Genomic DNA, 12,892 nt, shown 5'->3' on the forward strand with positions numbered 1-12,892 from the left:
CTTTCGTTTTAAAATTGAAATAAATCATTTAAAATGGCTGATATTTTGTGTTTTAAGCCAAATTAGATGATGGTGGCTCGATGATGCAGATGATGCAGAGTTTTGTATAAGGGTAAAGTGTACAAATGTAATAAATCAGCATATAAGCGACTGCTGAAAACTAAAACAAAATTCATTTAAAATAGAAAGGCCTTAAAGGGGCACTAGCTGTCAAATTCATGGTCACCAATTTGACTCAAATTCTCATATATTTGATTAATAACAATGTAAAACATTTATCCAATCTATCAAACGTTGAAAATAAACAGTTTACAGAGCATGGGGTAGATGATATGTAGGTTCGTTTCGTGTGTATTTAAATCCAGACGCCATCTAATTAACTATCGATTTGACCTCAGATGACCATATAAGCGATGTAAACACAAATAAAGATATGAATAGGTTAAACCAGCACGTGCAATTGGATTTTTATAGGTCTGTTTGATTTGAATTTATAGATTAAAAATATAAGTTACTCATTGTTTTTAACCGTATAAGAAATAATTTATGTGGATCGAATTAGAAATCAAATGATTTACCGTAGTTTCACTTTCATTGTTGACATTTTTTTTCTTTAAATAACCAGTTCACGTACAATGCATGCGTTGTCAGTCTCTAGCTAGGGGGTTAAGTTAAGTTCACATGAATACCGGTTAGAATGATGATGACGTTTTCGCTTGCAAGTGAATCAGTCAAAAACTATGTATAATCGCTTATTTCAACAAAATTAAAGCAAATTGATTGCTAAAAGCAAATTATTATTTCATTATTCCAATTTAATTAATGATTAATCTAAAAAAATATATACTTATTTTTTTTATATATATCGTAGCTAGTGCTCCTTTAAAAATATATGTTTTTAAAAGGATGTCCAAACCACATATTTTTTTTGGCACTGGCTAAGGTTACATAGAAATTATGTAATAATAATAGAAATATTATTGTTACATTGGAGACAAATTGCTGGAATGCAAAAATAGTGAGGAACCGATTAATTACGAATGTAACAATAATTACTGAGGCTATGGTTACGTAAACGTTATTGTCACAGGCGCTAATTGGGTCTATGATACAGTTTTTTTTTTTTTTTTTTTTTTTTATTAACATTTTCAATTTTCTATATTTATAATACATATCTATCAATTCTGTGCATGTCTCACCTAGTTTCGAATGATTTAAACGACCCAGAGAAAATACCAAATTTTACTATCCATACTAAGGAACAAAGTATGGATAGTAAAATTTGGTATTTTCTCTGGGTCGTTTAAATCACTCGAAACTAGGTGAGACATGCACAGAAGTGATAGATATGTATTATAAATAAAGAAAATTGAAAATTTTAATAAAAAAAAAAAAAAAAAAAAAACTGTATCATAGACCCAAGCGCCTGTGGTTATTGTTACATGAAAAACAGCAATGTATGCTAGATTTATTAAACTTAAATCTTCTATAGTTGTACCAAACAATACTTGTAATACTGATGAATAATGAATATTATTATTCAACAAATGGTGTATAACTTGAATAGTTTTAAGTATTAATGGTTTTGATGTTCTTAAAGATACGTAACATACTCAAGATTAGTAGTGTCAAAGGTGAAAAATATAGTTCAACGGTTTCACTTTTTTAAAATATTTAACTGCACACCTACTCTTATTACTGTCATTATACTTTGAACCAATTTTGTTAAGGGTGAACAAATTAAAACTTGGGTTCATACAGATATATACAACTTGACGCAAATTGATACATCAAAGGAAAGTTTGCTAACTGTAACTTAAATACTAAGAACTTCTGTGTGTGCACATATCCGTTCATCAAAAATGTGTCAGACTTTAAAAAACACTTACTGGATTTGTAGAAATTGTCATTGTAAATAAAAAATTACAGTAAATATATTGTATGTAATAAAGATATATGTATTGTAAATATAAAATAAATGTCTTCAACTTTTATTATTTAGTACATATTTTTAGCCCCATCGTACATTGCTGTTTTTCATGTAACAACAACGCTAAGTAACCGTAGCCTCAATAATTATTGTTACATTCGTAATTATACAGGTCCTTAACCAACCATGCATTCCGGCTTTTAGTCTCCAATGTAACAATAATATTTTTATCATTGTAAAATTTCCATGTAACTGTAGCCAGTGCCTTTTTTTTGCATTTCATCTTAAGTAAATACAGGTTGGAATCAAACTGATCATGCTTATCCTTTTCTGCTCAGTGAAAGTGGAGAGATAAATCAGAAAATCTCTGGACTCAAAATCTATAAACAAATCACTCATCCAAATTGGTATATAATGAACATCCCATTTGCAATCTCACTAATTAGCGACAAGAACTACAAGAAGAATAATTTAGATTAGCAAAAGAAGACAAAGGATTTACTGTATAGGTACAGTAAGACCCTTTTTGGCTCCCAAATGTTAAAATTGTTAAAATGTTAACTTTTTGTTATTTATTAGAAATTAAAATGCTTATGCTACATAAATATGGGATGTTTTTGACCATTTAAACACATGATACAAGGACCCCTATTTTTCAAACATATAACAGGTTTATATATTTACATTAAGAAAAAATTGGATTTTTTTTCCATTCTCTATCTTTACCGATAGTTTGCCTAAAACAAATGTTATGAAACTTATACACAATGCTACTTACCTCAACACACAGACATGACAGATCAAGTACACATTTTGGAATTGTCACTATTATAGTTCTTGAGTTATTTTCCTTTATAATCTGATATGCAATTGGGGGCATCATCTCACCCACAGTGTCCCATGGACAAATTCCAAATTTATTTTAGAATTATGTCCCTTGGATATATTGATTATGTGTAATCTTGCCTTGTTAGTTCTCTCATGTGTAATATTCTTGACAGAATTTTATCAAACATATATCATAGGTTTATAACAGCAATGTCTTAGAAATTTTTGAAATCAGTGCTTATCAAATATTTTTAATGAGTTATGCCCCTTGGACAAATTTATTATTACTAAACTTGCATCGTATTTACTCTGAAGCCTACATTTATCTACAACATTTATAAATTGTTTAAAAGACAAAGAGGCAGAAAAGTGTTTTATTATGTTATTGTCCTAGTGTACCTTGAATAGCCAATATATGAACAACAGGGATGACATTGAAACTGTTCTTTTGTTAATTTCTTTTAATTGCTTTGAGGAGGCTTGCTGGTGTAAAAAATTCAGCAAAAAATTAAACATTTTTTTTTCAAAAATCAATTGGTGCTGGCCCCAGGTGACTTTTAAATGTTGATAATGTATCATTGAAAAAGCTCCAAATTATCTGCCTTTGGTGCAAAAATGCCATTTTTTGGCAATAAAATTGAATTATCTTTTTTAACTCATCGGTCACCTATATTTTTTTATTTTTCGAATAAACTGTTCATAAACTTAAAAAATGTAAAATATAAGCGATTTCTGTAATTAAGTTCTTTTTTTATTCAATATTACCGCTATTTCTCCTATTAGTTCAACAGAAAAAAGGACATTAACAAAAATGTATGCTTCTTTTGAAGGCAGATTGTGAGCGTAAATGAACTGCGACCCCATTTTTTTATTTTATTTTTCTATTAAGTATAAGATAAAGTTCATTTATAGAAAATTATAGAGAAATCCTATATTAAATTAAAGAAATTGTTTATAGCCACAAGCCCCCTTAACTTGAAATATCTTTTTTAACTCATCGGTGACCTATATATTTTATTATTCTTTGTAAACAAGCTGTACACAGGAAACGTATAATCTATTTTAAGTCCTTGCTGTACATAAGCTAAATAATTATAAAATTTAAGCAATTTCTTTAATTTAGATGTTTTTTTATGTCGATATCACCAATATTTCTCCTATTAGTTCAACAGAAAAAAAGGATATTAACAAAAATGTATGCTTCTTAAGGAGGCAGATTGTAAGCTTAAATGAATGGTGACCCCATATATTTATTCTATATTTATATTAGGTAAGATAAAGTTTAATCATAGAAAAAATGGCAAAATCCTATATTAGAAAAAAAAGTTGATTTAGACCTGCGAGCCCCCTTAACTTCATTTTAAGTTGTGTCAGAGTTTAAATTTTGAATAAAAAAACATTTTAAATAAAATCACAAATAACATTATAAAATATAGTCGGTCAGCTCTCTTAAAATGTTTTAAGAAGCTATTTAATGCCTGTTTAAACTCAGGAATATACCCTACAAGCTGGGCAGAGGGTTACATAATACCATTACATAAATCACATGATATTCATGATCCGAACAACAATCGTGGATTGACCATTACAAGCTCGATAGGCAAATTATTTAATTTTGTTTTAAATTCACGTCTTGACAAATTTTTAATTAAATTTAATATTATAGGTTGCATTTCTGTAAATAATATTGACAATGCAATTTCCCATAGGAACTCCTTTAAGGCTAAAACTGTACCACTTTTACTATGAAGTTTTGAAAAAAATCTTATCCTAGAATTGAAAGTTCATAATTTTTTTGCACCACAATTTTTTCAAAGGTCAAAATATAGGGCTGTGCGGCATATTTTCCAAGTTAATATGCCCTGAACGTCTCAGAGTTTAAACTTACACTGACTTTCTTAACTACCCCTACCTCGAATGAAAGGTTACCACAGATTTCAATGTAAACAATATGCACGTGTTTATTTACTGGTAACATTCCCAAGTTCTGTCTCTGCGATATGGAACACATAGAGAGTATAACTGGGAACCAGTATGTAAACAAAATTAATTTTCTATGAATATTCAATTACTCCCAAAAGAGGCGTGTTTTGAGCAACAGCTGTATTTACAAAGTGCAACCTATGAGTGTCAAATTGGTTTTAAAAAGAAAACAAGAACCTCTGACCATATGTTTGATTTGAAAACGGTTATTGATAAGTATTGTAATTCAGGTAATGGAAGATTGTATGCCTGCTTTGCTGATTTTCAAAAAGCATATGGTACTGTTATTCACACTGGTATTCAACTGAAACTCTTGGAAATCTGTGTAATGGATCTCTATTCTATAACATCATAAAGAATATGTATGCATTGAGCAAATCTATACTAAGATAAATAATGACTTAACAGAAAGTAATGGTGTCAAGCTTGGTGTTAAACAAGGGGATAGTTAACCTAAATTAAATAGTCCTTATATTTTTAATATTTTTATTAATGATTTACCAAAATACATACAGACTATAGATGATACGTACTATAACCTTGATCAACGTACTAAAACCTTGATCAACGTACTATAACCTTGATCAACCGTTCGGTTCATTGTTTAATGTATGCAGATGACATAATTTTACTATCAAGTTCTCCAAAAGGACTTCAAAAGAAACTTGATTTACTTGATCAATAATGTAATGAGTGCATGGTGTCTTACTGTAAATACCAAAAAAAAAAAAAGTATTAATATTCAACAAGGCAGGCAAACATATCCATCATATATTTAATTTAATAATGTGCTGCTTGAATGTGTAAATAGATACAAATATCTTGGTATTCACTTTTGTGCATCAGGATCATTTACCTTTGGGCAAGAAGAACTGTATAAAAAAGCCTGAAAAACATACTCCATATTAACAAAAGATTTATTGTCACTGAATCCTTCTGTTAAAACTAGTATGCATGTTTTTCATCATACAATTAAACCAATTCTATTATATGGGTGTGAGGTGTAGGGAATGTTTAATCCATTCACATCTAAATTTAGGAATGGCTTGTTTTACCTTTCATCAAATTTATGATAAATGTCAAGCAGAAAAATTGTATTTAAAATTCTGTAAATATATTCTTGGTGTCCACTCAACATCCTCAAAGGCAACAACTATAGCTGTTTTATCTGAATTGGGCAAACTTCCTTTATATTTCAATATTGTAAAAGCTACTTCCTTTATATTTCAATATTGTAAAAGCTACTTTCCTTTATATTTCAATATTGTAAAAGCTATGGTTAAATACTATAACAGGTTATAGTAACATTAATCAGTTTATATCTCCACTGCTAGATAGTGCTTTTCATGAATCAATAATTTTATCTGATGCAAAAAAAACTTCATGGTATGGTAAAATTGAGAATGGAAATGGGGAATCTCAATGTGATATTAAAAATTATTAAGTCTGCTATCCCAATGAACAACCAAAACATACTAAATAGAATAGTAAGTTTATAAAGAATTGTTTTTAACAAGAATGGGAGCAGAAATTACAAAGACATTACATTACATTTATGTGTTACATATTTGTTTTTCGTTCCATTTTTGAGCTCACCTGGCCCGAAGTATTCAACTGATTTACGTTACCATTTTAAGTAAATCTTAGTATTTTTTTACAAAAATCTTCTCCTCTGTAACTACTGGGCCAAATTTAACCAAACTTTGCCACAATCATCATTGGGGTATCTAGTTTAAAAAAATGTGTCCGGTGACCCTGCCAACCAACCAAGATGGCCACCATAGCTAAAAATAGAAGGATTAGAACATAGGGGTAAAATGCAGTTTTTGGCTCATAACTCAAAAACCAAAGCATTGAGAGAAAATCTGACATGGATAAAATTGTTTATCAGGTCAAGATCTATCTGCCCTGAAATTTTCAGATGAATTGGACAACCCGTTGTTGGGTAACTGTCCCTAAATTGGTAATTTTAAGGAAATTTTACTGTTTTTGGTTATTATCTTGAATATTATTATAGATAGAGATAAACTGTAAACAGCAATAATGTTCAGCAAAGTAAGATTTACTTATAAGTCAACATGACCGAAATGGTCAGTTGACCCCTTTCGGAGTTATTGCCCTTTATAGTCAATTTTTAACCATTTTTTGTAAATCTTAGTTATCTTTTACAAAAATCTACTCCTCTGATATCATGTGGCCAAATTAAACCAAACTTGGTCACAATCATCATTTGGGTATCTAGTTTTAAAAATGTATGGCATGACCTGGTTAACCAACCAAGATGGCTGCCACGGCTAAAAATAGAACATAGGGGTAAAATTCAGTTTTTTGCTTATAACTCAAAAAACCAAAGCATTTAGAGCAAATCTGACATGAAGTAAAATTGTTTATCAGGTCAAAATCTATCTGTCCTGAAATTTTGAGATGAATTGGACAATCTGTTGTTGGATTGCTGCCCTTGAACTGGTAATTTTAAGGAAATTTTGCTGTTTTTGGTTATTGTCTTGAATATTATTATAGATAGAGATAAACTGTCAAAAACAATAAATGTTGGCAAAGTAAGATCTACAAAAAAGTCAACATGACCGAAATTGTCAGTTGACCCCTTTAGGAGTTATTGCTCTTTATAGTCATGGTTTAACCATTTTTTCGTAAATCTTAGTAATCTTTTACAAAAATCTTCTCCTCTGAAACTACTGGGCCAAGTTAATTATAGATAGAGATAATTGTAAGCAGCAAAAATGTTCAGTAAAGTAAGATGTACAAACACATCACCATCACCAAAACACAATTTTGTCATGAATCCATCTGCGTCCTTTGTTTAATATTCACATAGACCAAGGTGTGTGACACAGGCTCTTTAGAGCCTTTAGTTGTCTATTGCAATTGTGTGATAAAAAATCAATGTACTGATTATGCCCGTAATGGGTCCACTATTGAAAATAAAATATATCTTATCTTATATACCATTAAATAACGGCCACAATTATTTTTTAGAAGTCAATTAAGTATCCCTGCAGTCATTAACATATATTGCATTTATATTACTCTAAACCATTGTAATATGACAGAAGAAACTCAAGATAGAAATAATGGAGATGAATGGACACCTCCAGATGGTAAGTAAAGCTGTTACTAATTTAAAAAGAAGAAAAAAAGAGTTTATCTTATTTGATTTTCTTTATTCTTCATCAATTATCCCTTTCTGCACCAATTGTATAAAAAAAATTAATCACTGTGTGGTTTGTTTGATCTCATTTCTTTATTGAATAAAATTCAATTATGACGTCAAATTTTCTCACTTTTTTTGCTTTTCGAGAATCATTAGAAAAATATATTCCACCACCAAATCTCATGTAAGACAATATTTATCCACTCTCGACAGTTAACTATTTAAAATGCTTGGCAAGCCTCACATTTTAACTTTGAAAAGTTAACTGTCTCGATCGAGGGGTTAAATATATCACACTCAATTCATTGTAGAATCTATATTTATCATGTTATTTAGTATAAATTAACCAGTAAAGGTTCACTTAATGATAGAACCTTATCACAAATATGGTTGCTTTATCACCTCCAAGTTTATCATGCAGGGATAGTTCAAAGACGCAGCTCTCAAAAGTAACAGATTAGATTGTCTTAACCTCTTTCATACTTTCTTTTTTAAAGCAGGGGGCTTAGCTCCCTGTAAGCCAACACACATGTGCATGCACATTGGTATCATGGGTATGCTGATAAAAAAAATAATATTTAAGATTTTCAGCATTCTATGTTTAAAAAGAGTTTATAAAACGGGGTACAATTTCTATCTAATAGATCGGGTTTAGCTAGCCTAACATATTTGTCATCACTAAACTACAGTCGTAGGTCCAAACTTCTGTGAATTTAAAAGTATTTTATTCATTCTTTTATGATGTTCATTTGACCTAATCATATTTTTTTTATGCCCCCTGCAAAACAGCAACAGGGCCTTTAGACTTAACCCATTTACATCCTTGTACCCGTTCGAAATTGGTTTCTGCTCTCTAATTTCGGTTTGCATCAACCAAATGATTTAAAACTTATACACAATGCATGCTAAGTTTCATAAAAAATATTATAAAGTTCTATTTGCAGCTAGACCCAATGTATGGATTTCAGGTTAGGCAGAGGGGCGTCCTAAATTCCTAAGACCCAAAGAGCAGATTTTGTACAATTTTGAGTAAATTCTATCTGACATATATGTGTTGATTATGTATCTTTAATGTACCATAATCAAAAGAATTCTGACTAGTTTTGTTTCAATGAATTGTCTATAAGTCCCATGAACACAACCTTAATTTACTATTTACCGAAAAAAAAAAAAAACTTTTTTTGTGCATAAAATGGTCCTAAAAGTTTCTTACCTCGATCTGCTTCAAAACTTCAAACCACCTCTTTTTGAGAACTCTGTTATGTATTTTAATTTATGTCTAAATAAATTTCAGACATGGTCCCTGACAATCAGTTCACATCATCATGGAAATCTGCATGGAAACAAATAATTATCAAAGTTACCTTAGAGAATGGAAAAGAAATAGGGACTGCAGACGCAACAGGAACATTGATGCCTGTTAAGATGCAGTTCTTAATGACACATCATAGGGATAGACTGGAGCCAGTAATTAAAGCAATCTCAAGTCTACAAATAAGCAAAATAAATTTTGCCGAGGAATTTCTAGAAGTAAAAGTGAAATCAGAACCACCACTTGCAGTCATTTCAGAAATTGTCAACTGTTTGACCAATGAGTTTGATGAAGTAATTCTGAAAACAGTACCAAAGCTACCTTTTACATTACAAATGGCAGAAGAGGTTTTACAGGAACAACTTGCAGCAAAGAGCATAGATCTGGTAGAGGATAACACAGCAATGTTCATAATTGGGTTTTACGACTCCAAGAGTCTTATAAACAAACTAATTGAGCAAATCACAAGTTCATCTGTCAAAAAAGCAGTTTCTTTAGATGAAAAATGGAAGACAATGGCTTTGAAAAGGTTTGGTTTGTTAGAACAACTATCACAGAAATTTTATGATGTTAACATTGGACTACAAGAAGAGCAAAACTGTGTGTATTTTCAAGGCCAGGATATCAAGGTTCAAGAAGCAATACATGCAATGAACAAATGTTTATCTTCTCTTCTTATGAAGAAAATTCAATTTGATCCCTTAGTTATTCAGCTATTAACATGCAGTGAAGCTTCTCTTCTATTTTGTGAAATACTTGAAAAGGAAAATATCCAACTGGTTTGGAAAGTAGATAAATCTGGCGCTGAAGGTCTGCAATTTTATTGCAACCAGGATATAAATGTGTGCATAGTCAAATCTGCCATTTATGAAAACTTTCTTTCCACTGGGCTATCAACCTCAGATGAAGGATGTGAAAATGCAAATGCTTTTCATAAAAGCCAAATTTTTACAGATATCATTGCAAAAAATAGAAATAAATTGTTAGTTTGTAAATATACAGACAAAGGAATATTGATTGCGTCTACTAAAGAAATCATTAAAGATCTATTTCACCAGGAAAGATTGTTCAGAAAAAAAACTTGCATATCAAAGTCTATACAAGGTAAAAAATATAAGATCAAGATTTTGTATGAATATGATTACATTATTCGCTGGATAAATATCTAAGGGAATTATCCAAATGTTGATCTTAGTCAGTGTTAGTTGTAGTTTAATACGACCACAAAATTTGAAAAAAATTTCGTCGTATATTGCTATCACGTTGGCTGCGTCGTCGTCGTTGTCGTCGTCGTCGTCCGAATACTTTTAGTTTTCGCACTCTAACTTTTGTAAAAGTGAATAGAAATCTATGAAATTATAACGCAAGGTTTATGACCACAAAAGGAAGGCTGGGATTGATTTTGGGAGTTTTGGTCTCAATGTTTTAGGAATAAGGGGCCAAAAAGGGCCCAACTAAGCATTTTCTTGGTTTTCGCACTATAACTTTAGTTTAAGTAAATAGAAATCTATGAAATTTTGACACAAGGTTTATGACCACAAAAAAAAAGGTTGGGATTGATTTTGGGAGTTTTTGTTCTAACTGTTTAGGAATAAGGGGCCAAAAAAGGGCCCAAATAAGCATTATTCTTGGTTTTTGCACAATAACTTTAGTATAAGTGAATAGAAATCAATGAAATTTAAACACAAGGTTTATGAACACAAAAGGAAGGTTGGGATTGATTTTGGGAGTTTGGGTCCCAACAGTTTGGTGATAAGGGGCCCAAAGGGTCCAAAACTAAACTTTGTTTGATTTCATCAAAAATTGAATCCTTGGGGTTCTTTGATATGCTGAATCTAAAAATGTACATAGATTTTTTATTATTGGCCCAGTTCTCAAGTTGGTCCGAATCGGGGTCCAAAATTAAACTTTGTTTGATTTCATCAAAAATTGAATAATTGGGGTTCTTTGATATGCCAAATCTAACTGTGTTAGTAGATTCTTAATTTTTGGTCCCGTTTTTAAATTGGTTTTCATTAAGGTCCAAAGGGTCCAAAATTAAAATAAGTTTTTTTTTTTACATTTTAATATTTTATGATGTATTTAAATGAGCAGTTATTGTTGCAAACTCCATTAGAAATTTGAATTGAGATCAGTTTTGGAAGAAGGGAAAGTTTTTCTCATTTCAGATTTCATAAATAAAAATAAGATTTCTTCAAATATTTTTTTGAGAGGATTATTATTCAACAGCATCGTGAATTGCTCAAAGGCAAATGTTTTTTTTTAAGTTCATTAGACCACATTCATTCTGTGTCAACTATTTAATCACAATCCAAATTTAGAGCTGAATCCAGCTTGAATGTTGTGTCCATACTTTCCTCAACCGTTCAGGGTTCAACCTCTGCGGTCGTATAAAGCTGCGCCATGCGGAGCATCTGGTTTACAGTTAATTTGTATTTTATAAAAAGATTTCAAACTGTCACTTTCTTTGTATTAATGCCCTGTATCCTGAAAAAAAACAATTTTCCTAGCCAATCAATTCCCCTCCTTTCCACCCTAGGCAGATTAAGCCAACATTTGTGATAACAATGTTGTGCCATTTATTGGTTGGATAAAGTCACGCCCATTCCCCAAATACCTAATATTTTCATCAATGGTAGTATTTGATTTTTCCTCAGTGCGGAGGTGAAAACATCCCTGATGTTTGCAAAGTTATTGAAACAGGAAACAAAAATATACATTGACATTCCAACATTTGTGCAAGGAACTTTTGTTAGCTGATGAAAAACATTTAGATTGTCACAAAAGGGTGGTTTTTTTTTGGGGGGGGGGAGAAGGTGATGACTTGTTGTACAATCAGCAAGTGGCAATTGTTTACCGGCATTTTCGACATTTACAGGGGAACATGTTATAATAGGAAATTTGATTGGATGCAGCCAGGTACCACTGCAACCAATGAAAATCATTAGTTCATGGATTTGAAATTATCTCTTAATCTGACAAGGATGGAGAGGAGGGAAGGGGCGTGTTACCCTTGGCTAGCGAGGATGGAAAAAAAATACTGTATATCATAGATTATTCTTGTTAAGTTTTAATTACTGTTTAGGTTTTAGGATTAGCAGTTGTTCATAACTCATGTGTCAAGGAAGTCCTAAACATTAAATGTTGTTTGGGTGGTAAACAAGTCACCGTTGGCTTATATCTATTTTTTCCAGAAACTTTGTATAAAATTGCAGTTTTAGATGAACTGTGTCATTTCAACATGTATATGACATCATAATAACTACGCAGTTGATCTTTCTGTGCGAAAGTATTTAGATTATATCAAGCTGTTAATTTATCAAAAAATGAACATAATTTTGAAAGGTTTGAAAATTGATATTTTTTTTTTATTTCTGAGGCCAACTAATGGCTCTTACCTGTATATCGGATACCTCTCCTTTGTCAGAAGTTAAATTGTATCTTCTCTCGTGTGAATTTTTCAAATAATAGCTACAGATTCACTTAAGCTTCTTGTTTTGTTTTTGTGGTATAATTGCAAATGAGACAGCTATCCAGCAGAGTTCTAATGATGTCGTAGTAAGTAAGTATAGGGCTTTGTATGGCCTTCAACAATGATAAACCTTACCCATACTCCTCCGGGTGCAGGAATTTCTCGCTTTCTGTTGGTGATCTTCTGTTGTTGTCT

The 12,892-nt window shown here is 31.1% G+C and overlaps 1 protein-coding gene across 1 annotated transcript in view; it reads left to right on the forward strand.

Annotated features, from left to right (window-relative positions):
• The first annotated feature begins 10 nt into the window (after positions 1–10).
• LOC134692732 (uncharacterized) overlaps positions 11–12,892 on the forward strand; it is a 37,843-nt gene continuing 24,961 nt past the window's right edge. Inside the window, exons 1-3 of the mRNA XM_063553237.1 lie at positions 11–112; positions 7,739–7,860; positions 9,208–10,329. Of these exons, the coding sequence (XP_063409307.1) occupies positions 7,806–7,860; positions 9,208–10,329 (1,177 nt within the window). The 5' untranslated portion in view covers positions 11–112; positions 7,739–7,805. The remainder of the gene's footprint in view (positions 113–7,738; positions 7,861–9,207; positions 10,330–12,892) is intronic.

The sequence above is a fragment of the Mytilus trossulus genome, chromosome 12, assembly GCF_036588685.1.
Source record: "Mytilus trossulus isolate FHL-02 chromosome 12, PNRI_Mtr1.1.1.hap1, whole genome shotgun sequence".
NCBI lineage: Eukaryota > Metazoa > Mollusca > Bivalvia > Mytilida > Mytilidae > Mytilus > Mytilus trossulus.